Below are 27,598 nucleotides of genomic sequence, written 5' to 3' on the forward strand. Positions count from 1 at the left end.
CTTATTTATCCATAAGTATTTATTTGTACTTATTTATATCTGTAGCATAGATTCCTGTTTTGGTCATTGGGTTGTAACCCATTACTATCATTATTTATTTTGATGCTCAAATCTGTCCCAGATTTTGTCAGTGGGCATTTCTTTAACATGCCTTCTACGTCCTTTTGATATGTCTCCATTATTTTTTGAGTACTTATTTCCTTGCACTACAAAATGATTTGGGCTTATTTTGTACTTTCCTAAATAAGGGGTGGGAACCAAGGGAGGCCAGGTAGTAGGAATACATAGCTGAGGTTACACAAAGTCCACACCAAACTCACACCATAGGCACCTGCTGAGGATTTCCCTGCTGGCATAGCCACCCACTCTGTATGGGGTGCAGGCACAGTGATTATAGCTGAACTCTCCCTGGGTCTTGTTTTTAACCATTCAAGATTCAAAGTCCAGTTGGGAGCATTCCAGTTGGATGGCTTAGGCCAAGTGCCTACCCCTGGGCTGTGAAGAGTGGGAGGGAGGATGAAAGTCCTATAGCTGCCAGAAAAAGCTAATTTTTCAACTTACTAATATTGTCCATAGTAGGGGACTGTGCAGAAATAGGAAGGTTATTTGAACACTGAGTGACCAACAGCCTCTTCTTCCCAATATCTACTTCATAGTTGGAGAGACAGAAATACAGACATAAGTAAAAGAAAAAGTTGGAAATATTATGCACCAAACCACTGGCGTACTAGTAAATGTTTAACAAAAGCTCTGGGGCAGGTTCAGGGGTGAGTGTTCACCTATTAGTATTCACCTATTTCTATTGTATAAATACTTCCACCACGATCGATTTCAAATATGAAATCAAGACAGAGTTGGGAAGAGACGTGTAGTAGGTCACCATTGCATAGTATCTCCACCATAGTTACTATAGATATAAGCAACCTCGAGAGGTAATGGGAAAATGCAGAAAAATAATTAGAAAGTGATGAGTTTTGAGCAGTTATCACTTTGCTTTAATAAAATATATTTACTTGTGAGTTTTCATAATTTAATTTTTAATTAAAGTTGTGTAATTCAGCAGCTGTCTTTCACGAGGTAGGGTGAAGCACCAAATTGCTTTGGTGTTTTTCTCTGAAGATAGGGAAGGCATGTTTTTATTGATTTATTTTTAACTTTTAATTTATTTATTTTTAAGGATTTTATTTACTTTAGACAGAGGGAAAGGGAGGGGGAACAGAGATAAACATCAATGTGTGGTTGCCTCTTGCACGCCCCCTACTGGGGACCTGACGACGTCCACAACCCCGGCATGTGCCCTGACTGGGAATCGAGCCAGTGACCCTTTGGTTCGCAGGCCAGCGCTCAATCCACTGAGCCACACCAGCCAGGGCTAACTTTTTATTTTTAAAAGGCAGGATTAGGTATGTTTAAAAACTGTGTGTGTTTGTAAATAAGAATTTTATTTTATGTTATTGTGTGTTCACTATCCAAAGTCAAGTTTCCTTCCATGACCATTTATCATCCCCTCTTTACACTGAAAAGATATAAACCCAGGATTTTTGTCGACAATCTTGTTATGTTGTGGAGAGTGAAGTCAACATAGAGGAAAGAGGAGCCAGATGATGGGAAGAGACAGGATGCCTTTGACGTTGAGTGAATGCCTGGGTCAAGCCACAGCCAAAGCCTGACTGACCCCTTAAGTCATTTTAGTTCCTTAAGCCAATGACTTTCCCATTTTGCTCAAGTAATTTTAAGTCAGGTTCTCTAAAATAATATTGATTAATTCGCTATAGCAGAGCAAGGCTAACCCGGGCTCTCTAAAGCTAAAAGCTGGTGCTTCTCTAGCTCCAGCCCGTGTGCCGTGGAGCCCCGCTGTCTCAAGCTCTCCCCAGTGAGTTCTCAAGTCCCCGGGAGACTCCTCGTGTGTTGTCAGAAAGCTAATTCTCTGTCATTTCTTTCTAACTAGGCTCTCTGGGGATGAAGAGGGGCCCCCTTTTTCCGCAGAAGCAGGGAGTGGTAACCCTGCCTCAGCTACCCAGCAAAACAGTTGGGAGATAACCATGACGGACGCCACGATATACTCGCCCTCGTAAGGCGCTTAAGGTCCGGACCCAGGGGGCTGAGGTCGCTGGCGCCCCATCCAAGGGCACAGGGTGCTGCGTCCGCTCCTTTTTCTTCTTCGCTCTACTTATGGGGCACTTGCGCTCAGTGCTATGCTATGCATTTTACGTTCATTCTCATATGTAATTCTCATAGCAACTTGAAGAGTAGAGATACTTACTGTATCTCCATTGAACAGATAAGAAAACAAGCTCAGAAAGTTCAGGGTCTGAGTCAGGGCGTCACAATTAGTAAGTGACAGAACAGGTTTCCAAGACTTGCCCCTTGAATTGCTGCCACTAGGGATGGGACTACAGACGGGAGGGAAACCTAACTAGAAAAAGGGTCAAAGAAGAAATACTTGGGACTGTACGGAGTTGAAAGAGCCTCTTCGGAAGCTGCGTAGGGGTGAGACAGGCCGCGGCCTCAGGGTCCGGCCGGCGCTGCTGCGCGCCCCGCGGCGATCCGGCGGCGGCGGCGGGATTTTCCGTGCGCGGGTAGCCGGGCCGCCAGGTGCAGGCGGCTGGCGGGCGGCGCTTCTCTGGGCCCGCCCCTCGCGCAGGTGTGGAGCCCGCGACCCCGGCCAGGAGGGACCGCGCTCCCCACGCCGCGCTCGCCCGGGCCGGGGTGTCCCGCAGGCAGGCTGCCGGGCCAGGCCTGCTCGGCGGGGGGCTGAGAGGGCGCCTGGAGACTGGCCTCCCCGCGCGGGCCTTCGGCGGGGGTGGGAGCGGAGGGGGCCGCGCCCTGCCTGGCCCAGGTGTAGTCTCCGGGGGCGGAGTCTGGGAACCCGCCGCGGGAGCTTCCCGGCCGGGCCGGCGGGCGGGCGTCGGGGGACAGGAGCCGAGGAAACGGGGCGGGCGGACGCGCCAAACCGCCGGCATGTTCTCCCGAAACCACCGCAGCCGGGTCACGGTGGCCAGGGGCTCGGCGCTGGAGATGGAGTTCAAACGCGGCCGCTTCCGACTCAGCCTCTTCAGCGACCCGCCGGAGGTGAGAGCCCCGTTCCTTCTGCCCGGCGCCGACCGCGCTGCCTCGGGCGCGCTGCGGGCCGCGTCCAGACCCGCGGGACTGACCCCGAAAGTCAGGCGCGGCCCCGCAGGCTGCGCGCTAGCTGGACCCGTGCGCCCCAGACGCTCCCCGGCCCGCGGGGATGCTGTGCCGCTGCCGGGGCTAACTTCGGTTGGTCTCAGTTTAAGGGGTCCCAGGCTCGATTCCCAAAGTGCGTCTGGCGCCTCCCGGGCATCCCCGGGCGGAGGGCGGTGGGCAGCGAGGCGGGCCCCGACAGCTCGGACCCTGGGCTCGGACGCCCCCTCCTCCCTCCAGCCCCGGGTCGCAGCCCGTCTCCGCCGTCGGCCCCCGCTTTCGGGCCGGCTGGCTGGCTTCGCCCCAGCCCTCCGCAATCACCGCCCCGCCCGCCGAAGGGCCGGGAGGGTGTGTGAGCGGGGGCGGGATGGGGGGAGTCCCTGTTAGTGAGCGGGGGGTTTTCTTACACCCAGACTTTCAGCCTCCTCTCCTGGGTCCTGAGAGGGGTTCAGCCCTTAGTTTGACAGTTTCCTCCCGGGCCCGGCGCGCTCCGGTGCCGAGGTCTGAACCCCACCTGCAACTCCCTGGTGCGGTACGGGAGGGGCTGAGCGGCCGCGTAGCGACAGCTAGGAAGCTGTCCAAGGTCAGCTCTGCTTCCCTGCTGGGCCTGGAAGGGTTAAGCGAGGGGGCCTTCCGCCCGTCACCCTCTCTCCGCCGGCCGGGATTCCAGGCCTGGCTTCTGCCCTCCACCACCACCCCCGCCCCCAGCCCCCTGGCCTGCTCAGAACAAAGGCCCATTCACCCGCGTCCCGGCGTGGTGTCCCGCGCCTTCTCTGACTCAGAAGCTAGTGAACTAGGTGGAGAAGGCCCTTGTCGGGTCCCCCAAAAGCAACCCCGCCCGGGGCCCGCGTGGGAGAGTGAGGGGCGAGGCCAGGAGGAGGGGCCTTGGGAGCTGGGGCCGCCCCGGGACGGGCCCGGCCTGCTGGGGCCAGCGCTGAGCAGCCGGGGCGGAGCCGCAGGGCCCGGCCGGCGGCCCAGGGGTGTGTGACTCTGTAAACCCGTGGGGGGCGGAGGAGAGGGGGAGGCAAAGCTGCAGCTGGCTGGGAATCCGTGCTGGTTTCCTGTCTGGAAGGGAAGGGGCCTGCAGAGGGGAGCAGGGGCAGCAACAGACAGGCCCACCCCTGCCTTTCTCCCTCCCTCTTCTCCCTTCTGCTGGAAAAGCGAGGTACTTGTGAGCCCAGGGTGGGGCGGGCTGGACAGGGCCCCCACACTGGAAAAGGTGGCCCTGGGGGTTGGGCCGAATTTACACCTTTGTCGCACTCCCTGGGCTCACTCTCCCAAGTCTTCACCTCTATTCCTCTTCTTCCTCAAACTAAGCCAGAAACCCTCTCGGAAAGCTCCGACCTCCTGACAGGCTCCAGGACTCTGTAGAACCTACACGAGGCGTCCCTTCCCTGCCCCCCTCCAGCTGTGCCTGCCCCTCAGGCCCTACAGGCACACAGACTCTTGTCCACCCTGCCAGGGATGTGGGCGGGGGCTGGGGAGGGGCCAGAGTCGGAATGAAAGGGCCTTTTTCTTCCACAGCTGGGAGAACAGCTGCCACCACAGCAAGACTGGACACTCTGTGCCCACAGTCCCCTCTGCAGCTGGCCTCCCCTCCTGGAACCCCACTTATTCTCACCTCACTTTCTTTTCCTTTCATGCCTGGCTCCCACCAGGACACTGGAACATCGGTAGGCAAGGAAAGTTTGTCACAGCTGTCAGAGGGGTCTAACAGAAGTGCAGAGGCACAGGGGCAGCCTCTGCTCTCTGTCCAAGAGCTGCCCACCTCTTTCAAGACCAGGGGAGCAGTGGGAGGAGGAATTGTGGAGCAGTGTGGTGCCTGCCCACCCCTTCCCTCTGGAGGGGTGGACAAGGGAAGGGGCACTAGGGGACACAGAGATGCAGGACAGATTGCACATCCTGGAAGACCTGAATATGCTCTACATTCGGCAGATGGCGCTCAGCCTGGAGGTAACGACCCCCACCCCGCAACCCCCACCCCCCAGTGTACCTCTGGCGTGCATCACAGCCTTGGTCTCTGCCTAGCCCATCCCTGCTGGGGCTGAGGGGGGAGGGCGGGTCTGCTCCAAGTGGGAAGAGGAACAGGTGGTTCTGTATTTCCTCCGTTGGGTGCTGTGTGTGGGTCCGCTCAGTATTGCCAATCAGAGCATGTGTTGACCACAGGGTCGTCACACCTTCGTCTGGAAGCTCTGTGGATGGGCGTGGCTGTGTGTTCTGGGGCTGAGGGTCCTTTCACGTATGGGAAGAAAAGAGGAGTTCAGTTCGAGAGAAGTTTGCGGGAAGGATGTCACCTTCCTAGAGAAGGAGAAGGGACTCTGGGGCAGGATATAAAGATTTTGCTGGCCGTAGAGATGGCAGAGAACTGTTTATTCATTTATTTAAACACACTTATTGAGCAACTACTATATGCCAAGCTAGATCATGGGGTACCTTAGTGAACCAGACAGGAAAGGCCCATTCTACCGGGGAACACAATACACATGCAAATACATAGTGAAAGTATGATGGAAACGGATATAACCATCAGAAGGTGTAGGGAGGGCAGCATTAGATAGGGAAGGCTTCTGTGAGGAGATTGATGAGCTGAGACCAGAAAGACGTGAAGGTGTGTGAAGACGGGAGGAAGAGCTTTCCAGAGAGCATAGCAAGCACCAAAGCCCTCAGAGGGGGATGAGTTTCAGTTCCAGAGTGGCTGGAAGTGGCTGGGGTCAAGCTCATGGGCAGGGACCAAACTATGTCGGGCCTTGAAGGCATGACAAGACACTCAGATTTTATTCTCGCTGTGATGTTGGCCCATGGAAGGGCTTCACACAGGGGAGTGACTCATCTGATGTTTTAAAATGATGGCTGCTGAGAATAGGCTAGGTGGGGTGGGGGTGGGGGAGAGGAAGGTTGGAAGGTGGGTAGCAGAAGACCACCAGAAAGGAGGCTGTGACAGCCTCGAGGGAGCGAACCTGGTGGTGTGGGAGCCAGTGCTCTCAGTGGGGGCAAGAAGGAGGTGGCTTTCAAGTGTCGCTGGGCGGTCTGACAGGGCTTGCTGGTGGGTTGGACATGAAGGGCGAGGCAGAGAGGACTCCAGGCTGGTTCCCGGGTGTGTGGCCAAGCAACTGGGCAGTGTGGCCGTTGATCGAGATGGGGAAGATGGAGGAAGCTGTGGAAATGGGCACCTGGACCGGGCAGGGGTTTTCTGCTGAGGGAGGTCAAAGGCAGGACGGTAAGGAGTCTAGATCAGGAATGGCATTTTATTTCATTGGTTGCCTCTCTGGGCCCCCACCCCGACTCCCTGGATCAGAGCAGCCATTACTAGTCAATCATCACTCTTTATTAGCAAGCCCAGACATGGCCTCAGAGTCTTTCTCAGCACAGCCTTAGCGTAAATTGTGCAGGTTGTTTCCTTCACAAGGGCACAGGGAGAGTCAGGAGTCCTCACCTGGTTTTTGGCTGCTTTGGGAGGGGGCACCTTTATCTCATTTGTTTGCCTACAGAGAGGGGCACCTTTTTCTAATATGCAGAAAGGTGCCCAATGAGCCTTTTGGGATTCTGACACTACTGAGTGTCCTGTGTTGGCTCGTGACATAAAATCTGTTTGCCATTCCTTGTCCATGTTACTAGTTAACATGTTGCTATTTAAGTTTATACTTTAATTAAAATGAAATTAAATAAAAATTTAGTTCCTTAGTTGCTCTAGCCACATTTCAAGTACCAGAAGAGTATTGAAGATTTCCATCATTGCAGGAGATTTCATTTCTCAGAGCTGGTCTATGTATTAAAGTGTTTAAATTCTGCATCCCTCCTCCCCCCACCATGTAATTTTTCTTCATGGCAAGTCTGCGCAAGTTCTGGGACAGAGGAGGGGGCTTAGATTTCACTTCTGTCACTTCTCCTTCAGTCATGGGCTGAGGGTACTGCTGAGCTTCATGGAGAAAGAACACAGTGGGTACCCCTGCCCAGGAGATACCCATTGATATTTAGGGATTGGCAAGAGAGGTAGTCATAGAAGAATAAATCCAAGAAGATTTTTCTGGAGGAGGCAACTTAAGCTGCAAGTAAAGGGGTGGTGGGAGCCAGAGAAAGGTTGTCTGTAACCTTGCCCCCGGCCCAGGGAGAGGTCAGACTTCCCCACGTGATCCCCAAACCATACTGTGAGTGAGGTGGCTACTCCCCCTGTTTACAAACCAGGGTGTGGAGGTTAAGTTCTCATAGCTAGTCAACTTCCTAAGGGAGGATTTGAACTTAGCCCTGGTGGATAGTTGGAAGGGAACAGAAGGTGAAGCAGAGCAGGAAGTCAGGGACAGAAGAGAGTGGGAGGGACAGGAAGGGATGTCCCTGGAGGGCCACATTACTGTTGGGGTTTCTGCCCATTACTCATCCTCCAGCCCTTTGGGTCCTGACCCAGGTCCCGCTGACATCCAACTCTGGGCCCTTTCTCTGGAGAGTCTGGTGAAAATGCTGCCTCCTTGGGGAGAGAGGGTGTACGGGTGGGGAGGGGGTAACAAGACGCTTTCCGTGGAGTGGGTGGGGAGGTGGGCGAAAAGCACAGAGATCTAGAAACTGCGCCGGGATTCTTGAGATGCTCTCCCGGAAGAACGGGAGCCGGGATTTCTAGGCCGTGGGAGAGGGGTTTTAGGGTCGGAGGGTGGTAGGAGGAGGGGTGTCTGAGCCTTAAGTCAGGCTCATCTAGGCTGCGCCCAGTGACTTATGCAGACTGTTTACTGCAATTTATACACCGTCCTCCTCCCCCACACTCCGGGGAAGGGGTCACCTTGGAGCGCAGCCGCACAGGGCAGGGGCCTCCCTCCTGGCCTCCTGCCGCTCCAGCGCGTGCTGTGGCTCCGAAGCCCTTTCTAGGACAACTGGGCGCTCGCGGAGGTGGTACTGTAGCACCCCGACTGGTCTCCTCCGTGGCCCCACCACTAGGAGCCCAGGAGCCCGGAGCCTAGCGTGACCAGGCTCTCAGTCGGACCGCCTGCGCCCTGGAGCCCCTCGGCAGCTCTCGCGGCAGTTGGGAGCTGATGTCACCAGTGCCCTGAGCGCCACGGGCGAGGCAGCTAAGCAGGCACCCAGACAGTACATCTACCCGGACCAGTGCGCCGCGGATGGTGCGGCGCACGCGCAATGGCCAGGGCTAGGGAAGGATCCGTGAGTGCTGGGGCCGGGATGGAGAGGCCAGCCAGGAGGGGCCTTGAGGATGCCTGTTTTCTCCCCTTCCCACCTCCGCTGTCTCCATTGGGGGTGTTTGTGGAAGAAGCTGGATGCAGAATGGGATAGGGGTTGGCAAGCAGGGAAGATTAGTGGAGGTGGGACCCCAGTGCAGACCTAGTGGGGCTGGGTGGGGCTGTGTAGTCTGGGAGGGCTTCCTGGTGCAGGAGGCTTTGGGACCAGGTTGGTTTTTTTCCTGAACGGTCAGGGAGGGAAATAGATGGATAGTGCTGAGGTAAGGGGTGATGAGAATCTGGCCTTGCTCAGTGGCCCAGGAAATAGTGAAGGAAGAATCTGCAGGGAGGCTGGGCAAGGCTTTTGGAAGAAGGGATTTAGGGTATTCAGGTCTTACAGACTTGAAGACTGGAGCCACCAGGGACAGAAGCGAGGGCACAGGGTGTGGAAGAGATCTGGTATGGGAGAAGGCCAGGTTTGGGTGGTCGCATTCACACCCATCTCCAGCCTGATGCTGCCATTGGCTTGCCCCCTGAGCTGATCTATACATTGTCCTGGGGTTAGTCTACCTCCTCTCTGAAACCTTTCCCATCACGCAGCCAGAAGCAAACAGGGTGTGTTTTCTGTGAGCATGTTTATGCCATGACATAGCACTTACGGAGCAGCCATTAGTGTCTACATCTCTCACCTCCCAGCTGCATTTTAAATGGAGCCTTGGACAGCACAGAGTTGGCTGGGCGAATGCTACTGCTGCCGAAGTAGCATCACTAAACGGGCATCTTCACCGTTCCGTGTACCCTGTACTGAGTACTGGGCTAGTGCTTTACCTTCCTGTCCCACTGAATCCTTTCAACCCTAGAATGTGGGGACTATTTCCATCCTTATTTTATAGTTGGGGAAACCAAGTCTCAGGCTGAGTAAACTGCCCAGTGCTTTTCCAGTGAGTCTCTTCCCATCTTCTCAAGACTGTCAGGGCTGTGACTCCAACCCACATCCGTCTTATGTCAGACTGGTGTTCTCCTCCTCTGCCCTATGCCAAGACCTCCAGGGCTCCTTTCTGAGCATGGAAATTCCCCAGAATCCTGGTGCCTCTCCCAGTACCCCCACTGTGGCCCTGTGCACAGCCTGCTCAGCCCCTCGCTCCTGACCTCCTGCTTCACCTACCTTCCCGTCTCTATTCCTTGCCTCTGTCCTCACCTTCCAAGCTCAGAGGGCCAGCAGGAGCCAGACCCCCTAATTCGGAGTGTGTACGGGGTGAATTCTGTAGGTGATGTGCTGCTTCTACACTGATCCCTTGCCAACTAGATGTTCCCCCGTAACTTGAGTCTTTATAGGGTAACCAAGGGTGGCCTTTATTATGTGTCCATTCCCTTTCGTTGGTGATTTCTAGCCCTGGCTGCATCTCAGAATCACTCAGGGTAATTTTTTAAAAATGCACACACTCCACTCTTAGAGATTCTTATTCTGCAAGTCTGAGGTAGGGCCCAGTCTTTTTTTTTTTAACAGAATATTTAATTTTAAAAAAGGCAACACAATTTCCAATAGTACAGTAGTAAGAAGGGTACATAAAAATAAGGTATATGTTTTCCACTCCTGGCTCCTCCCAGCCCTGCGGCCACTACTCTTTATGCATCTCTGTGTCTGTGAGTGAGTGTGTGTACGCAGTGGACACATGGTAGATGCTACAATACTGTTCTATTTTTCTCACTTCATATGTTTTGAAGATGGTTTCATATCTGCACGTTCTTAATGTCTGCAGTATTCCATGGTAGAGATGTGCTGTAACATTTATTTTTACCTATCCGATTTTTTGTCAGTTACAGTTAACATTAAATATTATTATATTAGTTCCAGGTGTACAGCTTAGTGATGAGCCATTTACACAATTTATGAAGTGAGCCCCTCCCCACCCTGGTCAGCCCGTTATGCTCTTACTTACCTAACCAATGCCCTATTGAAGGACTTTTACTCCTGGTGCTTTAAGACAGTGCTGCAATGAACACGGCTTTGCCCACTGTACCATGTAACTATATCAGTAGCATAAACTCCTCGATATTGGGTAGCTGGATCAAAGGATATATGAATTTGTAGTTTTCATAGATTTTTTTCCCCAAACTGCTCTCAACAGATGCTGAAGAAATGTATACTTCCCCCCCATCAAATGCACCAGGGCATCCGTATTTTTACAAAGCTGCTCTGATTATTCTTGGGTAGCTGGGGTTGAAACTCAACCCTTGCCCTTGAGGTACCTGAGACATTAGTTTCTTATCAGTTTCTCCTGGGCCACACCCCACTTGGGGACTGGAGGGTGATTCTGCGTGTCCCCTGACTGACACATCCTTCTCTTCCTTCTCCCCCTTCTTCCCGCTCTGGCTAGGACACAGAGTTGCAGAGAAAACTAGACCATGAGATCCGGATGAGGGAAGGGGCCTGCAAGCTGCTGGCAGCCTGTTCCCAGCGCGAGCAGGCTCTGGAGGCCACCAAGAGTCTGCTGGTATGCAACAGCCGCATCCTCAGCTACATGGGCGAGCTGCAGCGACGCAAGGAGGCGCAGGTGCTGGGGAAGACAGGCCGGCGGTGAGCAAGGGGGAGGCAAGACCTGCTGGGGGCTAGTGGTACAGTGTGTGTGTATGTGGAGTGTGGATTATTACTCTAAAGACGACCTTCTCGTATCAGGCCTGGAAGACACCCTGATGTTTTACCACCGCAGTGTGCTGTGCAGAGGAGCACTGGCGAGGAGCTAGGGCTAGACTCAGGAAAGCCAGGATTTTCTGTGACAGGCTGGCAGTCTGAGGGGGGTAATGCAAAAACACTAATTTGCTAAGCCCTGCTGTGATCTGATGAGGTTATCTGGCTGGCTTCTAGAAAGCCAGTTTTCTCAAAGTCAGTTCACCAAATGATCAGTTTGCTGAATGGCCAATTTGCCTCAAACTGACAATACTTTATTATACCTGGGGCTCACCGTCAGAGGCAGAGATTGGGAAAGGAAATAATAAAATATGGTTTAAGGGAAAGTCTGTCCCTTCACAGAAATTAGATTGGCATTCCAAAGGGCTCCGCTTCTTTCTGAGTGAAACACAGGCTTCACTAACATTAGACTCTGCTGATCTGACAAGTCTGCAGTGAAACGGTGGAGGTGATTTTCCGGTAAAACTGAAACAGGGAGAAAATATTTGGCAAATTGATCATTCCAAGAAATGGCCATTTTTGGTAAGTCGGTCATTTGTAAGATTGACTTCTGGCAAAGTAATCTGCTTGACTTCACAAGGGTGAGTAGGAGAAGCCTCAGCTCAGCCATGAAGCTGAGACAAGGAAAGGTTGCCAGGAGCCCTCCAGACCTCACCCATGAAGCCACAGGGAAGGCAGAAAACCCACTCGATGCCTGTCCCACAGAGCTAAGGCAAGGGCAGGCAGGCAGGGGGACAGCTTCTACTATGAGTTTGATGTCTCCTGAGAGGCAGCCATCAACAGTTTCTGCCCTGTTCACAGGGCCTAGACAGTGTGACCCGAGGTGCGCTCCAAGTCTGTGACAGCTAAACACACTGACGTTAGTGTCACATCATTCAGCTTAAGTCCTGACGAAGTTGCTGCTTACCTCACTGGCGTTATGAATTAGTATGGGTAAACTGTCATTTACCTTAGGAAGGGACGTACCAATGAGTCCTGATGATGGGCGGGGGAGGGGGGGAGGCCAGGCGTCTGGGGACTTGCAGAGGGGCACTGGGGCCCTTGGGGCACTGGGAAGGTGCAGCCTATCTAACCAGGAAGGTAAAGGAGAAATCAAAGCTGAGGAGGAGGAGCATGGGTTGTGGTAAATGGAATACAAATGTTCCCTACTTGGGTTTTTTCCTTTCATCGAAAACTGGTCCACTTGATTTTCTGGCTAACCCAGTACCCTCTTATATCTAAGAAGTGGTAAGATGGTGGAGATGACCAGCATCCCCTATTGTAAAGTACACACACACACACACACAAAAAAAAGCCTGCCAACTCCTTCAGGCCTGGGGTTAAATGGAGGAGAGCCCTTGAAAGAGAGAGTCTCTCCATGGACCCCTGTCCACTCGAGACCCACTGGTTCCTGGGGGGATGGTCAGGGAGGGTGCTTGGAGGCAGCTTAGAGCCCAGAGCTCATCCTGTGTGTGAGCTAGCATGTCTCTAGTGTCCCAGCAGCCTCCTGGGTTTAGTTGACGACGCAAACAGTCCCTCAGCCCAGCAATGTCAGCCTGGCCGGGGCTGCCTGGGCTGGGGGTGGGATGGGGTAGGTGGTCCTCGAGCCCTTGGAAACCAGAGCCAGGGTGGGTAATGTTTGGAGGCCAGGCCAGGACATTGTGATTTGCCCACAGGCCTTCTGACAGTGGGCCGTCTGCTGAGCGCTCCCCCTGCCAAGGCCGGGTCTGCATCTCTGGTAAGAGCACAACTACCCCAGCCCCTGCTGCTCCTTGCCCAGCCACAAGATCTCCTGCCCCATCTCAATGTCTCTTCCTAACCTCTGCCCCTAGACCTCCGGATTCCACTCATGTGGAAGGACACAGAATATTTCAAGAACAAAGGCGGTGAGTTCCACACAGGCTGGAACAAATTCAGGGCAGTGACCTTGAGGCTGAAAGGTCCGGTGGGGCACTTTTTCTGTTACCTGTTTTGCCCTCTTTGTCCCCAGATCTGCACCGTTGGGCTGTGTTCCTGCTGCTGCAGCTAGGGGGAGACATTCAGGACACAGAGATGATCCTGGTGGACAGAACCCTCACCGACATCTCCTTTCAGAGCAACCTGCTCTTGTGAGTACCTCATCCGTGCGGCTCCTTCCTCTTTCCACTCTGCCCCAGTGCTCTGATAAGGCAGCTACAGGGGAGGGGAGGAGAGGGAGGAAGGGAGATGGGCCTTCCCTGTGGAGCTGTCCTGAACTTGTACCACATGCATCCTTCCCCCACCCCCATCCTTCATGCTTCCCTGGACTTTCCCAGGACCGTCCTCCTCTCTTCTTCCCACAATTCTGTAGCACTGAAGCAGGGCCAGACTTTGAACTTCGACTGGAGCTGTATGGGGCCTGCGTGGAAGAGGAGGGGGCCCTGGCTGGTGCCCCAAAGAGACTTGCCACCAAGCTCAGCAGCTCTCTGGGCCGGTCCTCTGGGAGGCGTGTCAGGGCATCACTGGAGAGTGCTGGGAGTTCGGGGAGCAGCCCCATCCTGCTCCCCACCCCGGCTGTGGGGTAAGGCCCTGCATTCTCCCTGCCCTCAAATGCCTATCCTGGCCACGGGTGACCTCTGAGCAGCAGGGAGCTTGCAGAACCTTTGTACTATTGCCAGGATGTACAAACAGACATGTATGAGCAGTGGCCACATGGCTGGGATGCACTCAGAGCTGGGCCCAAGCCAAATGAGATAACCAATAGGGATGCAGGGAGAGCTAGGCTCTGGGGTCTTCACTTTTTTGTAGCAGCAAATGCATCTCACATGGATAGAACCGAGCGCCCTGGCTGGAGGAGGGTAGCCTGGGCTCTGTGGCGGTGCATACAGGAGTCTGGAAGCACCCTGTGGGACCACTGGGCCTCTGAGGAGCAGTTTGAGAACATCTGGGGTGATGAACAGAATGCTGACTTTGGAGACAAACATGGGTTCAAATTCTAGCTCCACCACCTACCTATCAAGCTACAAATTATGGGCAAATTTCTTAACCTCTCTATGCCTCCAGCAGCCTCACTATTAACTAAGGAATGCTATCCAGGGCTGTGTCATGGGAGTACAGTAGAATAACATATATAAAAAGCACGGAAGCTGGCACATAGTAGGATCTTAGTCAGTGTTTGTTCCCAACTCCTATGGGGGAGGCAAGCTAGTTTTCCACGTGGCTGTCTGACAATGGGGCAGATCTGCTCAGCACTATATATAGCCCCTGCCACCTAACGTGGCCCTCACGCTCTCCTCACCTGCTGAGGTCCTCCTCTCCATATGCCCTGCAGTGGTCCTCGTTACCACCTCTTGGCTCATACCACGCTCACCCTGGCAGCAGTGCAAGACGGGTTCCGCACACATGACCTGACCCTTGCCAGCCATGGTGAGTATGTGTGTGCATGGGTGATGCTGGATGGTGGAAAGAGGGGCTGTTGGGTGGTCCCCTCCTCATCCTTCACCCTCACCCTGCACTTGCTCTCCCCCAGAGGAGCACCCTGCCTGGCTGCCCCTTTATGGCAGTGTGTGTTGCCGCCTGGTGGCTCAGCCTCTCTGCATGACCCAGCCTACTGCAAGTGGTTCCCTCAGGGTGCAGGTGAGGGCCCCTGAGGGGTAGGAGGGAACTGGGAGAAGGTGGAGGAGAGCTGGCTCACCTGGGAATCTTAAGAACTACTAAAACATCAAGATAGGGGTAGGAGGAGGGGAATGGCGAGACAATAGGAGGCTCAGACAGAAAGGGGGCAGGAAGGAGCAGATTCTTGATGGAGGGCTGGGAAAGAGGGTGTTGGGAGTGTGATTCCCCCAGGAAACCTTGAGTCACCCACACAGCAAGCTGGAGCAAGGCAGGGCTGGGCTCGAGTGCATGGAGTCCTGAAGGGCACGAACCTCTTCTGCTACCGGCAATCTGAAGATGCAGATACTGGAGAAGAGCCGCTGTTTACTATTGAGATCAACAAGGTGATGGGTCCCTGGTGGTCAAGCGAGTGGGTGCTGGGGCCTGGAGCCTCTCCCTCAGGCCCCAGGAGGGTGGGTGCAGACCTTAGAGAGCAAAGTCTCCTGCTCCTCACAGCACCACGCCCACCTCCAGGTCTGGGAATGCTGACTATATTCTCCCTGACCAGCATCACTGGAAAAGGGCCGTCCCTTCTACTTACCAGCCTGAGTCCCTGCCAATTCTCAGAGAGGGTTCTACAGCCAGTTTAAGATTTTTCATCCGCCTTCCACCTTCCCTCTCAGATTCTAATTTGCATCTACTCTACCCTTTCCAGATTTCCTCTCCCTACCCAAGTCCAATGACCCCTCTGTTCCCCTAGCCTTTTTGCTGACTTTACTGCAGATTTTTATGGAAGTAGTGAGGGACATTAGGCCTCAGCATTCCTGCCAGCCTCTGTGCCTTCCCCTGCCCACCGTCTTTCCCTGTCTCAGTCTGCTTCTTTTTCCTGACTGAGTATCATCTGTCTCCTCCTCAGTCCTTTCCTGCCATTCCTTCCCACTCTGTTCAGCAGCAGGCAAATGACAGGGCTTGGTAAAAAGCCTCACAAGCTCCTCTTTCTAGGGCAGGGATGATGAAGCCCACATGAAGTCACTGCTGACTTCTGTGACCAACATGGAGTTGGAAGAAGACCCTTTTTTCTCTTGCAGGAGACTCAAGTCCAGGCAGGGGAGCTGGACCAGGCCACAGGCCGGCCCTTCACCCTGACCATCAGTAACCAGTACGGGGAGGACAAGGTGACACACACCCTCCAGACAGAGAGTCGGGGAGCCCTGCAGAGCTGGATGGAGGCTTTGTGGCAGCTTTTCTTTGACATGAGTAAGAGGAGCTGCATTGAACCTTTAGGAGGAATTGGGGTTTGTTACTTTTCTTTAAAAGATTTTATTTATTTATTCTTAGAGACAGGGAAGGGAAGGAGAAAGAGGTAGAGAAACATCAATGTGTGGTTGCCTTTTGCGCACACCCCACTGGGGACCTGGCCCGCAACCCAGGCATGTGCCCTGACTGAGAATTGAACTGGTGACCCTTTGGTTTGCAGTCAGCACTCAATCCACTGAGCTACACTGGGCCTCTGTTACAAGAATGTGTGAAAAGCCCTGGCTGGTGTGGCTCAGTGGATTGAGTGCTGGACTATGAACCAAAGGGTCACCAGTTTGATTCCCAGTCAGGGCGCATGCCTGGGTTGCAGGCCAGGTCCCCAGTAGGGGGTGTACAAGAGGCACACGTTGATGCTTCTTCCTCTCTTTCTCCCTCCCTTCCCTTCTCTAAAAAAAAAAAAAAAACCTTAGAAAGTGGAAGGAAATGTAGCAGGAGCAGTGGAGGGTAGCTTGACCCTTTCAGTCCTCCCCCTCTCCATCCCAATCACTGCTCCCCCTCCAGGCCAGTGGAAGCAGTGCTGCGATGAAATCATGAAGATTGAAACTCCTGCTCCCCGGAAACCACCCCCAGTACTGGCCAAGCAGGGATCCTTGTACCACGAGATGGGTGAGTGAGAGTATACTCCGGGAACCTGACGGGAAGTGGGACTGGAACTGTAAGGGCACCCAGACAATGGAAACAGACCAAAGGTACACCTTGGACTAAGGCAGAGCTCTGGGGACTCAAGTCCTGCCCATTCCTGTTGAGTTCCTTTCTCTCCTCCTATTCTTCGTAGAACCATTTCCACCAAAGTTCAAAACAAAACCCCGAAGAACCAGATTCATTTCGTGGATGTCTTTCCTAATTTCTTCTTTTTTGTTTCCCTTTCTGCATGTGGATGTGGATTCCTGTCTCTTCCTCTGACCTTCACTTGCTTGGCACTGCTCTCATTTTCCTCCTCTTTCTTAATTTCTTCACCCACTTCTGCCCACCCCCCACCCCACCCCAATCCTGTCCACCCTGCACCCTGTATCCCATAGTCTTATCAGAACCTGTGGTTCCAGGGGCCCCAGATGAGGGGCTGCTACTGCAGGATAATGAAATCTCGGCCGAGATCCGGGCTTTGCTTTCCTCCTATTACAGTGACAGGTGATGGTCAGGGCTGGGTAGGCCTGGGGCCTCAGCTCTGACTAGCCCCCTCCCCTCAACCCCTTCCTGGTGCCACAGCTATTGAGCCTCTGGATGACATCGCAGCGGTGACAGACATCCTGGCCCAGCGGGAGGGCGTGAGGCTGGAGACGCCCCCACCCTGGCTAGCCATGTTTACAGACCAGCCTGCCCTGCCTAGCCCCTGCTTGCCTGCCACAGTGGCCCCAGCCAAGACCCACCCGCTACCCTGGGGACGTCCCCGAACATTCTCCCTGGATGCTGCCCCGCCAGACCATTCCCCTGGGGCTTCCCGCTCAGTTGCTTCTCTTCCCCCGCATCGATCCCCACGTTCCAGAGGCCTCTGCAGCAAAGGCCCGCCCCGCACTTGGCTCCAGTCACCAGTGTGAGACAAAGTCGCTGGCAGTGGGATCTGGCCAGAAGAGGATGACCTATGCACAGCTGGGCTCTCAATCCGGCACTATCTGTAGCAGGTTGGCCAGCTTGGCCTCCCCTTCCTCAGCTGGACTGGGGGTAGGTTGGGGATGGGGAGCAGAAGCCCCTCTTAAACTATGACGGCCATGGTGCTGAGGGACTCATTCCCGGCGCTGGCTGGGATCCTTACACCTTTCCTGGGAGAAAACTGGAACCAACCCTGCCCTACCTCCTGAACTAACCAGCTTTGAGGATGGCACTGAAGCACGCTGGGAGGGAACATACCTCCCTTATGACTCCCACATCAACCATTAAAATTATTTAACAGTAACCTTTATCTAGTTCTTGACGATAGATTGCCTCTGTGCTTGGTCTGGACCTGCCCCACCCCCTCTTCCCTGGAGCTTAGTTCAGCGGTTGTGAAGGATAACTCTGATACTGAGTAATTAGACAAGGGCTAGGTAGAGAAGGTACTTTATAAATACCACAGGGAAAAAGGAGGGCTTCTCTGCTTTCACACACGGCTGAATCTCAGGATTTCAGCGAGGTCATAGCCAGTCACAGCCAAAGAGTTGCCTGAGGGATCACAGAATCGGGCACCACACACCTGAGTGTCGGGCACACATTCGCCATGACAGTGTTCCACCTGGGGGAAGAGAGGGCTGCTCAGGGCCTACTGCCCTGTGCTTGGGCTCCCATCCCACCACTCTCCACACACACCTCAATGCAGCCACTCTCTAGATTTCTGCTCAGCTTCCAGATGTGTACGAAGGTGTCCTCAGCTGCGGAGAGTAGCTATTAAAAAAAGGCAGGAGGACAAGTGGGAGTCAGAACGTGCTGACAGGAGTGGTAGGGGCTGGAGCGCTATCCCAAGTGGGAAAGACAGGCCTGTACGGTTCTTCTCAACACCCAGCAACAGGAATAAGGGTACATAGGGATAGAGGAGGAGACTGACCTTGCCCACTACTGGAGCCAGGTCCAGGGCACAGATGGCCCGGGCATGGGCGTTGATCTGGGCGTGTAGAGTTCCCGTCCTGGCCTCATACAGACGCAGTTGCCCGTTCCCATAGCCTGCTGCTGCGATCCCCTGCCACAGCTGCACGGAAGTGCACGGGGCCCTGCGAGGGCAGAAATCAAAGTGCCCCACTTTGATTTCTCCAGACCCAAGACCCCTTCCCACCCTGAAGCTGCTTCAGGAAGGCCTCAGCCCCTTTGCCTCACCTACCCAAATCCTGGAATTCGGGTCAGTAATTTGAATTCAGGACCTGACTGCCAGACACACAGCAAGCCTGAGTCATCTGCCGTCACCACGTCAGCAATGCAGTCCTGAGGGGAAAGGCAGGGTGAGCCCTTCCCTTTCTCCCCTGCTGGGTCCTGTATACAGGGAAGGGCGGTAGTATTTGCATCTTTACCTCCCTAGGGAAAGTGAAGATATGGAGCCCTTACAAGCTGGACTGAGGGTTCCCTCAGGAAGCATAAAATGCTTTCCTTGCATTCCTCAGTCTCCCCACCCTCCCTTCCCATGCACACCATGTGTTAGGAGGGGGTATATAACTGTACTCAGTGGATGGATGACAAAACTGACACTGTGGTGTTATGACCTTCTGGAGGTCTTATAGTGAGCCAGTCCCAGTCATAACTAGACTCGGCCTCTTGACCTCCAACCCCAGGCAGCCAACATAGCCCATGGGCCCAGTTCATTTAGTAGAGGATATGAGTTAAAAGATACAAACCATGTTCTCAAGAAGTTTGCAATCCAATTAAGGACAGAAGAGTTGTCTTTGAGAACAGTGCAAATTCAGGGTTTAGCTAAGGGAGATCAGTGGGAGCTGGAATGGTGGGAAGGCTTCCTGGAGAGGGTGGCACTGGAGGTGTAGGACTTGATCAAGTCCAGAGAAGGAAGCTACAGATGTCAGAGCTGGAAAGCCTCTTAGAAATTATCTGTCACAACTCAATTCACACCAGTCTTGAGAAGTGTTAGTGAATATAAAGTATCCCTGGCTTCATTACTGCGCCTGAGGTTGCTGAAGCCTAGGAAAGTGCTGCAATTTGCCCAAAGTCATCCAGCTGCTTAATGGCAGAGCCAAGACTAGCATTCAGGTCTTCTGCCTCCCAAGTTGGGAAAGGCTCCCAGGCTTACTGGAATTAGAAGAGGGAATCCACTCACCTGTTCCTGGACAGGCTCGCTGGCAATGTCTGTGATTGATGTCAGGTGCCCAGCCAGCTCTTCACTCAGAACAATGTTGGGACCCTTGGCTGGGATATCAAATACCAGTACCCGGCCTGACCACGTTCCTGCAGAAGCAGTGAGTCCTAGTCCTCCTGAGTCTCCAGCCATCACACTCAGCACCCCCTCCATCCCAGAAACCTTAGTAACAAATCTACCTTCCACCACTCCAACAGGCCTGTCCCTCAATGATTACTCTTGTTCTATCCCACCCTGCCCCTCTGAACCCATCCACAGCTCTTTGGAGTCTCTAACGCCCCCTTCACTTCCACCCTTCCCTCTAACTCTCCACCATTTCCTCAGACCTTCAGCATCCGTCAGGCCAAAGCCCACACCTTTAGACTCCTGCACCCCTCAATGCCCTGCCCTTGGTCCCCTCACCCACACAGATGAAGGGGCCACGGGAAGCAATTCCTCGGGCAAACACAGCCTGTACTGAGCATAAAAGGGTAAAACAATTAGAAATAGCACTTCCTCCAGCCCCAGGAAACACTCCCTCCCCACACCCAACTCAGTCCTGCACATACCTGGAGAGGCATCTCCAGAGTCCAGCGCATGCCAATAGACCATGATGGAGCCATCAGACTCGTACATCTGGAAGATGAGGGCAAGGGCAGGGGTACAACCCAGCTATCCTTCACTGTGCTCTGTGCTGAGTATGTCACATACTCCTGTTAGCCTTGGCCCGCTGAATTCTCAAAACAACTCTGGCAGGTAGGTACTACTTTTTTTTCCTATTAACAGAGGAGGACACTGAGACTGTGGTAAGTTAATTAAATTGCCCAAGGTCTTACAGCTAGCAAAGGGGCAGATGTCAGAGAGGATACTTGGGAATTTAAAAAGATAGAAATGAAGATGAGAAAAAGGGAAGAGTGGACTAAGCATGTGTAAAACCTGGGAGTGCTTAGAGGCAAGTGCAGAAGGGTTTTGGGGACTTGGAGAGGAGTTGAGAAGACCCTAGTGCAGGAGGGCAGGAAGGTCCTCCTCTTACCTGTATTCCTCGATGTGAAGTGAGCACCAGCAATACTCGGAAGGGGAGGACACACCAGTGGACCTGGAAGGAAGGTGGATCAGAGTAGGGAGAAGTAGTCAGCAGGGAACACGAGGACCCGGAGGAACAGAAATTCAGAGGGTTAGGGAAAGCCTATTCCTTGAGGTTTAGGGAGGAAGGGCAGGGGTTAGGACTTGGTTCAGCAACCCCACTCTCAACTCCATGCCTCACCTGGGTGATAAGTGGGAGGCTCACTCCAGCTCTCTCCTTGGCGTGAAGCTGGCGCTGGGCCAAGGGCACACCCTCAGAAGCAGCGCTGAGAAGCTGGGCGCTGGGTCCATGGACTACCCCAAAATGTGTGAGGTTACGGATCGGCAGCTGCAGCACACTGAGGTTGTTGCAAAGGGCGGCAGCCGAGCCTCGAAGAGGGATGGAACGCTCCCGACGGAACATCCTAGGGGAGAGACGTCTGAATCACCAAAACCTCAGGGATAAACAGACGACAGCAATAATTCGTGCTGGGGGTGTGGGTGGGGATGCTGTTATGCTGTAATGGGGCCCCCCCGAGTACGGTGATGAGGCGTCGTGCATGGGGAGGGGCTTGTGGAGCAAGAGAGGGGAGCCCCAGGGCTGAGTCATGGGGCGATGGGGGAGATCCTGGAGAAGGAAGGGTGATGGTACGAGGCCTGGTGACTCCAAGTGCTCGAGCCAAGGTAGATTGAAGTAGGGTAGTCCCCAGGCCCTTCCACCCTCGGTTCGGCTCTCCGAAGCCCCGTCCCGGGTCAGAGGTCACATCAAGAGCCCCCGCGCCGCTCGCCTGACTCCAAGATCTTTCGTCCCTCCGAATACGCCGCCACCATAGAAACGACGCACGTACGCAGGCCGTTGGATGAGGCGAGCACAAACGTGCAAAGCGCGGAGCGGTTGCCGAGGCAACTGTGGGCGGGGCAAGCCACTGTGCGCTAATCGTGGTTGCCGGGGCGACTGTTAGGTGGCAGCGGTGGTTGCAGCAGCTGCGTCGGGAGGTGTTGAAACATCTAGGTTGGAGCGACAGCGGCGGTGATGGCACATGAAAGCTCGGTAGGCTTCAGTTCAGCTGGGGGTTCTCCGGAGCCGGGCTAGGTCTTTAAGGTTGGTGTCGGAAACCGAGGGCCAGCTCCGCGATATCCGGTGCCCACCCAGCTCCCGGACGTTCAAGATGACCGAGGAATCCACGTCGGTACTTTGGCAAAAAACCTACACTTGTATCACGCCCACGTACACGCTTTATCACACTACGGGAAGCTGAGGGGAAAGGTCAAATGAGAGCCCAAGAACAAGAGTGACTTTGGAAACAGTTAAGTCTCTCACACTGAGGTACCCATTTAAATGGATTAACCATACTTGGCCAGGCTTTGAGGGGGTTGTTACCCATTTCGAGTTTCACGAGGGAGAATTGGATTAAAAAACAACAACCCTGAGGCTGCACTTGAAAATAAGATTGTTTTAAAAACAAGAAAATTTAAAATAAAACATTGGAAGAACCTTTGTGGAACAACGTCCTCCGGCCTTCCTGACTATCACGGGTGTCACGGGAGAAGCTCGGAGGAGTCGAAGGAACCGGCGTTCCTCTGCCAGCCCTACCTGCCCTGCTCTGGCCCAGCCGGCTTTGGGCCATTCCCTAGGTTTGCCGGCAGGGCTCTTCTCGCTAACAAAGGGGGAAAACGAGGCTTAAGGGATTCTGAGTTCCATGGGAAGTCTAGAAAACAGATCTGAGGGAGAATGAATTTGGGGGAACATCAGGTATGAGTCGGTAAGCTTGGGGGTGAAGAGGCAAAGGTTTGGGAAGATTACAGTTGGAGGTAAATTTTGGAGGGAACCAGGTTTACGTAGACTCTTGGAGGGAAGTGCGGAGGCTCCGAAGAATCTGCTAGTGAATTCCTATGTCCTTAAATGAATTTTTGGGACTAGTCCTTTTTCTTTTTAAGTAGAGTTTTCTTGATTATAAAGGGATACAATCTTATTGCATAGAATGTACAAAGTAGAGAAGAACATAGGAAAGATACAGGCCCACTGTTAAAATTTTGGTGTTTTCTTTTTTTCTTCACCACATACAGGCTTACATTATCTGAGATCATACTTGATATGTAATTTTGTATCCTGCTCTCTCATTTAACATTAAATCTTAAGTATTTTTCTGTGCTCTTGCAAATTCTTCCTAAGGATTACCTTTAATCATTGCATAATATTCCATCATACAGATAGTGCACAATTAGCCATCTATTCTCTTTCTGTTAGACATGTTTTCAATATTCTGCTATTATCACACCACAGGAAATATGCTGGAGAATATAGTTTTATTTTAAAGGCTTTTGAGTGCATTTATAATACTAGAATTAATACTTTTGAAGATTAGACATGTTTTCAAATGTTTAGTAATCCCCTACAGTTCTACTTTTGTGAAATATGTCCTTTGCTTATTATTATCCTGAGATCTTATGATTTTTTTTACATGAGTTTTTAATATATTGGGAGATAATTTATATTTGTTACAAATGCAAGGTGGGGCAAAGTAGGTTTACAGTTGTTTGTATGGAAAATAATACAATAAATAATAACACAAGAATAAACTCTGTTTTTTTGCGTACTCACAACTGTAAACCTACTTTGCCCCACACTATACTTTTTGTTTGGGAGGCAATGTAAAGTCAAGCTCTAGAGTCAGACCTGCGCATGAATTACCTTTCCATTGCTCTCTTGCTGTGTGATGTTGGGAAAATTCTGTAAAATGTAAATAAAAATAGTAAGTCTAAAAAATGTAAGAATTGAGTCAAGACAATGTATGTGACTATTATACTTTCAGTACCAGAAAATAGTAACTACCAATATCAGCTTGTAAATTAGGAATGTCTATAAAAATAAATACAGGAAAATTTGACCTTGCATGTATATACCCATCTACCTATTCCTTTAAATTTAAAAAAAAAATTGCTTATTTTTTAGAGAGGGGGGAAGGGAGGGAGAAATAGAGGGAGAGAAACAATGATGTGTGACAGAAACATCCATAGGCTGCCTCTCACATGCCCCTAACCAAGGACCTGGCCTGCAACCCAGGCATGTCACCTGACTGGGAATCGAACCAATGACCTTTTGGTTTGCAGGCCAGCACTCAAGCCACTGAGCCACACCAGCCAGGACTATTTTTCTTCTTCTTCTTTTTTTAAAGATTTTATTTATTTTTAGAGAGAGGGGAAGGGAGGGAGAAAGAGAGGGAGAGAAACATCGATTGATTGACTCTCACATGCCCTAACTGGGGACATCTGGCAACCCAGGCATGTGCCCTGCCCAGGAATCAAACCAGCGACCTTTTGCTTTTTGGGATGATGACCAACAAACTGAGCCACACTGGTCAGAGCTCTTCATTATTCTTACAGTTTTTTCTTACCCAGAGATTATATGAGAAGTTAATCTATTTTTCTTACATTTTATTTTTGTTTATACTTTCGTTTTATTTGTGTATGTGTTTATCCTTTAATCCATCTAGAATTTATTTAACTTCTTTAAAATTAAAAATAATTTAATGATTTTAGAGAGAGAGGAAGGGGGAGAAAGAGAGAGAGAAACATCAATTTGTTGTTCCACTTATTTATGCACTCATTGGCTAATTCTTGTATGCGCTCTGACCCTGACAGGGGATGGAACCCACATCCTTGGTGCATTGGGATAAGCTTCTAACCAATAGAGCTACCTTGCCAGGACCAGCTGGAGTTTATTTAGATATATGTTGTGAAATAAGGATCTAAGTTGATTTAAGGGAGGGGGAGGAGACTCTAAACAGCATGTATTTTTTTTTAAGATTTCATCTATTTTCAGAGAGAGGGGAAGGAAGGGAGAAATAGAGGTAGAGAAACATCAATTGGTTGTCTTTCGTACACCCCCAACCAGAGACCTGGCCCACAACTCAGGCATGGGCCCTGACTAGGAATAGAACCCGTGACCTTTTGGTTTGCAGGATAATGCCCAGTCCACTGAGCCACACCAGTCAGGGCAAAAGAGCACCTGTTACTTCAGCACCCATATATTGATTCATCTTTTTCAAGTTCTTTGACCTCTCAAGAACTTAGAACATTTTGTACTAGTGTAAAGAGCAAGGACTGTGGAGTCAGATGTATAGCCTGGGTTTACTGTATGATCCCAAGCAAGTGCTGGTTAAGTTGTATCAAGTTTCAGCTTCTTTGTCAAATGGGCTTTGTGAGCTGTTATGAAAATGAAATTAGCTAGGTCAAACACCTGAAAAGCACCTGTTACACAGTAGGCTCTTAGTAAATTGTCCCTTTCAAAAGGCTTTTCCTTCCTACTAGACAACTTGAGAAAGCCTCCTCCTTGCCTATAGCTGCTTCTCTCTTCCATTCCTCGATTTCCTGCCCTGATTGTGCTATTCCTTTCCCACAGAAGCAGGCCCGGGACCGCGGGGTGACCAGATCCAAGGTGGAAAAGGCACGGCCACCTACTGTGCCTGTGCCTCAGGTGGACATCGTTCCTGGACGGCTCACTGGGGCTGAGTGGATGGCGCTCTCGGCTCAGGAGGAGGGCGAGGACGTGGTGGGGGACATCTTGGCAGATCTGCTGGCAGGAGTCATGGACTCTGCCTTCAAAGTCTACTTGACCCAGCAGGTGGGCCTGGATCTGGGTCCTCCCACTCCCCACTCTGCAACCTCTTCCTGCCCAGTTGAGATACTCTCTTGCCTCCCTCCTCCACAGTGCATTCCATTCACTATCAGCCAGGCTCGGGAGGCGATGCTGCAGATCATTGAGTGGCGTTTCCTGGCCCGGGAAGGAGAGTCTGTAGTGGCCGAGGACCCCACGTGGGGCGAGGCTGAGGACGAGGATGAGGAGCCCTCCGCATGCACAACAGATGCCTGGGCTCAGGGATCCGTGCCCGTGCTGCAGACGCCAGCCTGGGTGGGGCTGGAGGAGACCTTCCAAAGCGAAGTAAGCACAGCCCCCAGCTCCCTCCAACCCCCACCTCTACACCCATTGCATCTTCTTTTACCTTAGGGTTCCTCTTGACTCCTCCACCCTTAAGAACTTTCTCCCTTTCTGACTTCTCATTACCTGCCTCTGGGGCATTTCTCCAGGACCAAGGTAGCGTGGACCAGATTCCTTTAGAAAGATCGTGGATGGATAGAGGCTTTGATGATCGGATGGAATCGCTGAGAGACAGCCCCGGCTCCCCATCCAAAGCGGATCTTTTTCAGGAGGCAGGGCCTGGGGGTCCTTTAGAGGAACTGGAAGGCCAGGGAGAAGGCAACCTTTCTTCAGCTGGGTCCTTGAACATGAGTCTCCAACAGTCGTTGTCTGTGGAGATGATGGAGATGGTTCCCACTGGTAGTCCCAACCCTTCTTTGGAGCTGTCCCAGGTAGCCAGCTCCCAGGAATCTGCGGAGAGGGCACGGCCCCTCAGCTCCCAGTTTTCGATAGAGGACTTCTGTTGCACACCACAGTCGCATGCTGCTGGAGACCAGGGGACACTGGAGGAGGAGGTGCCCCGCACAGCCTCGGGCCCCACCATGCGCAGCCCCTCTGCGTCCTTCCAGCCGCAGCAGCCCCGGCGCCCGGACTTCCAGCTGAGCTTGCTTCCCTACAGGGCGGGCCGCAAGGCAGCGTTTGGGCGGCTGCCTGCGTTGGGGCGGCTGCCGTGCCGCTCGGTAAGCCCGATAGTTGAGATTGTGGATCCAGGTTCTGAGCTGGACTCCCTGGGAATCTATCGCAGGCGCCAGCGGGTCAAGAAGACAGAGACCTCCGCCAGACGCCCAGCTACTGGTCCCGGTTTCCAAGTCTCTGCGGCAGCTTTCTGCCCGTTCCCTCCGGCCTGTTCTTTTCCTGCCTTGGGCCCCGGCCTCCAGATTCTCCCTTTAAGCTTAGGTCGGTCAGAGGAGCCCTTGCCCACCCGTGAGACCCGCTTTCTTGAAAGGCACCTGGAGTGCCCCTACCACACCAGCCCCAACATGTGGCCAGGTGCGAAGTGGCCCAGGGGTTGGGAGCGGGAGGCCGAAATGCTGGAAGAGCTGTGGGTGGGCCGCAGCCGTATACCTCCACAGGGCCTGGATCCTCACAGGTTGCCTTATTCTGAGCCCCGCATCCTTGAGGCCACTTCCCAGGTGACGTGGAAGCCTCTGTTGCAGCCAGAAGCCTTGAAGCTGGTTCCAGGTGTAAGCATGTGGAAGCCAACCACCCAGGTGCAGCTCAGCTCTGGCACACCCCAGGAGGAAGACAAAGAAGGCCGCACCTCTCCTCCCATTGAGTAGCACTCCATCCAGACAGATGCCTAGAAGCCTGGATGACCATGGCACAGCTATGAAGAACTTAACCCCCTAAGTGTGGTCACTCCCCTCCAAGCTCCTGCCCCATTCTGAGTCCTGAACCTTAGCCAGTGGGAATCCTACATTCCTCTGTCTGCTTGCCAGAAATAAACACCTGAGTTGCCTTAAGAATTGGGCTGATATCTCTGTTGGTTTCTTCCAAAGATAGGTATTCTCGCTGAACTGGGGAGGAACAGTTCCTGGCAGGACTAGAAGAAGATAGAATACTGGTTCCAAGGGATAAACCCATTTCCACCTAAAGGAGGCCCTGCGCCAGGGCTAAGGCCACTCCCCAGCAGAAGCATTCTGGAACACCACCCCTGACTTACAAAGGATGTAGGGCTGCAAGTGGGGTCTACGTCAGTTGGGAGAACTTTGTCTCCTCTTGAAGAGAGAGGGGGTGGCCCTCCTTAGGCACAGAGTGATTCAAGGCACCAGGAATTTGATTTCTTGCTTCCCTAGTCTCTAGGGCTCTTGTCAATTCACTTTAGAGTGCAAATCCAAGTTTGGCTGGGAGACAGATTTGAGCCCCTACAGAGCTCAGGGAAAGCCCTGAGGGTTTATTGATTTTTGACTAGGGGATGAGGCAATCCAGTGCCCAGGGCACACAATTTATAAGGA

General features: G+C 52.8%; 3 protein-coding genes across 9 annotated transcripts; 2 read left to right on the forward strand and 1 right to left on the reverse strand.

The window, feature by feature from the left end:
* The first annotated feature begins 2,380 nt into the window (after positions 1–2,380).
* On the forward strand, positions 2,381–17,767 carry RTKN (rhotekin). 4 transcript variants are annotated; one of them, XM_053924734.1, is made up of 13 exons: positions 4,090–4,330; positions 4,690–5,118; positions 10,700–10,899; positions 12,666–12,727; positions 12,822–12,875; positions 12,980–13,097; positions 13,319–13,528; positions 14,279–14,373; positions 14,477–14,583; positions 14,817–14,945; positions 15,630–15,798; positions 16,360–16,464; positions 17,065–17,767. In XM_053924734.1, exons 2-13 carry the CDS (start codon positions 5,047–5,049, stop codon positions 17,391–17,393), a joined length of 1,650 nt encoding a protein of 549 aa, XP_053780709.1. In that variant the 5' UTR covers positions 4,090–4,330; positions 4,690–5,046; the 3' UTR covers positions 17,394–17,767. The 4 variants fall into 4 exon arrangements, with proteins under 4 accessions (XP_053780710.1, XP_053780708.1, XP_053780709.1 ...); XM_053924735.2 differs by lacking the exons at positions 4,090–4,330; positions 4,690–5,118; positions 17,065–17,767 and adding exons at positions 2,381–3,072; positions 16,878–17,044; XM_053924733.2 differs by lacking the exons at positions 4,090–4,330; positions 4,690–5,118 and adding an exon at positions 2,388–3,072.
* Positions 17,768–17,863: 96 nt separating this feature from the next.
* On the reverse strand, positions 17,864–21,584 carry WDR54 (WD repeat domain 54). 4 transcript variants are annotated; one of them, XM_045193893.2, is made up of 10 exons: positions 21,454–21,584; positions 20,868–21,090; positions 20,637–20,699; positions 20,173–20,239; positions 20,027–20,080; positions 19,586–19,713; positions 18,644–18,792; positions 18,374–18,536; positions 18,139–18,213; positions 17,864–18,064 (listed from the first exon to the last, which is right to left on the reverse strand). In XM_045193893.2, the coding sequence occupies exons 2-10, from the start codon at positions 21,087–21,089 to the stop codon at positions 17,933–17,935; spliced, it is 1,053 nt and encodes a 350-aa protein (XP_045049828.2). In that variant the 5' UTR covers position 21,090; positions 21,454–21,584; the 3' UTR covers positions 17,864–17,932. The 4 variants fall into 4 exon arrangements, with proteins under 4 accessions (XP_045049828.2, XP_053781817.1, XP_053781818.1 ...); XM_053925842.2 differs by lacking the exon at positions 21,454–21,584 and adding an exon at positions 21,318–21,445; XM_053925843.1 differs by lacking the exon at positions 21,454–21,584 and adding an exon at positions 21,318–21,415 and having other exon boundaries at positions 18,644–18,744.
* Positions 21,585–21,597: 13 nt separating this feature from the next.
* C5H2orf81 (chromosome 5 C2orf81 homolog) lies at positions 21,598–27,097 on the forward strand. Its single transcript, XM_024558470.3, has 4 exons — positions 21,598–21,716; positions 25,068–25,289; positions 25,377–25,607; positions 25,754–27,097. The coding sequence occupies exons 1-4, from the start codon at positions 21,699–21,701 to the stop codon at positions 26,921–26,923; spliced, it is 1,641 nt and encodes a 546-aa protein (XP_024414238.2). The 5' UTR covers positions 21,598–21,698; the 3' UTR covers positions 26,924–27,097.
* Positions 27,098–27,598: the final 501 nt, after the last annotated feature.

The sequence above is a fragment of the Desmodus rotundus genome, chromosome 5 (genome assembly GCF_022682495.2).
Source record: "Desmodus rotundus isolate HL8 chromosome 5, HLdesRot8A.1, whole genome shotgun sequence".
Taxonomy (NCBI): domain Eukaryota; kingdom Metazoa; phylum Chordata; class Mammalia; order Chiroptera; family Phyllostomidae; genus Desmodus; species Desmodus rotundus.

What these genes read in the sequence shown, in the direction of transcription:
- WDR54 (XM_045193893.2), bottom strand. Translation starts at nt 21,089, where the DNA reads ATGTTCCGTCGGGAGCGTTCCATCCCTCTTCGAGGCTCGGCTGCCGCC. An exon ending in CTCTGGAGATGCCTCTCCAG is followed by an intron (nt 20,081 to 20,172) that starts GTATGTGCAGGA and finishes TTTTATGCTCAG; the next exon opens with TACAGGCTGTGTTTGCCCGA. An exon ending in TGGCTCCAGTAGTGGGCAAG is followed by an intron (nt 18,214 to 18,373) that starts GTCAGTCTCCTC and finishes TTTTTTTAATAG; the next exon opens with CTACTCTCCGCAGCTGAGGA.
- RTKN (XM_053924733.2), top strand. Translation starts at nt 2,962, where the DNA reads ATGTTCTCCCGAAACCACCGCAGCCGGGTCACGGTGGCCAGGGGCTCG. An exon ending in CCTGACCCTTGCCAGCCATG is followed by an intron (nt 14,374 to 14,476) that starts GTGAGTATGTGT and finishes GCTCTCCCCCAG; the next exon opens with AGGAGCACCCTGCCTGGCTG. An exon ending in ATCCTTGTACCACGAGATGG is followed by an intron (nt 16,465 to 17,064) that starts GTGAGTGAGAGT and finishes CTGGTGCCACAG; the next exon opens with CTATTGAGCCTCTGGATGAC.
- C5H2orf81 (XM_024558470.3), top strand. An exon ending in AAGTCTACTTGACCCAGCAG is followed by an intron (nt 25,290 to 25,376) that starts GTGGGCCTGGAT and finishes CCTCCTCCACAG; the next exon opens with TGCATTCCATTCACTATCAG. An exon ending in AGGAGACCTTCCAAAGCGAA is followed by an intron (nt 25,608 to 25,753) that starts GTAAGCACAGCC and finishes GCATTTCTCCAG; the next exon opens with GACCAAGGTAGCGTGGACCA.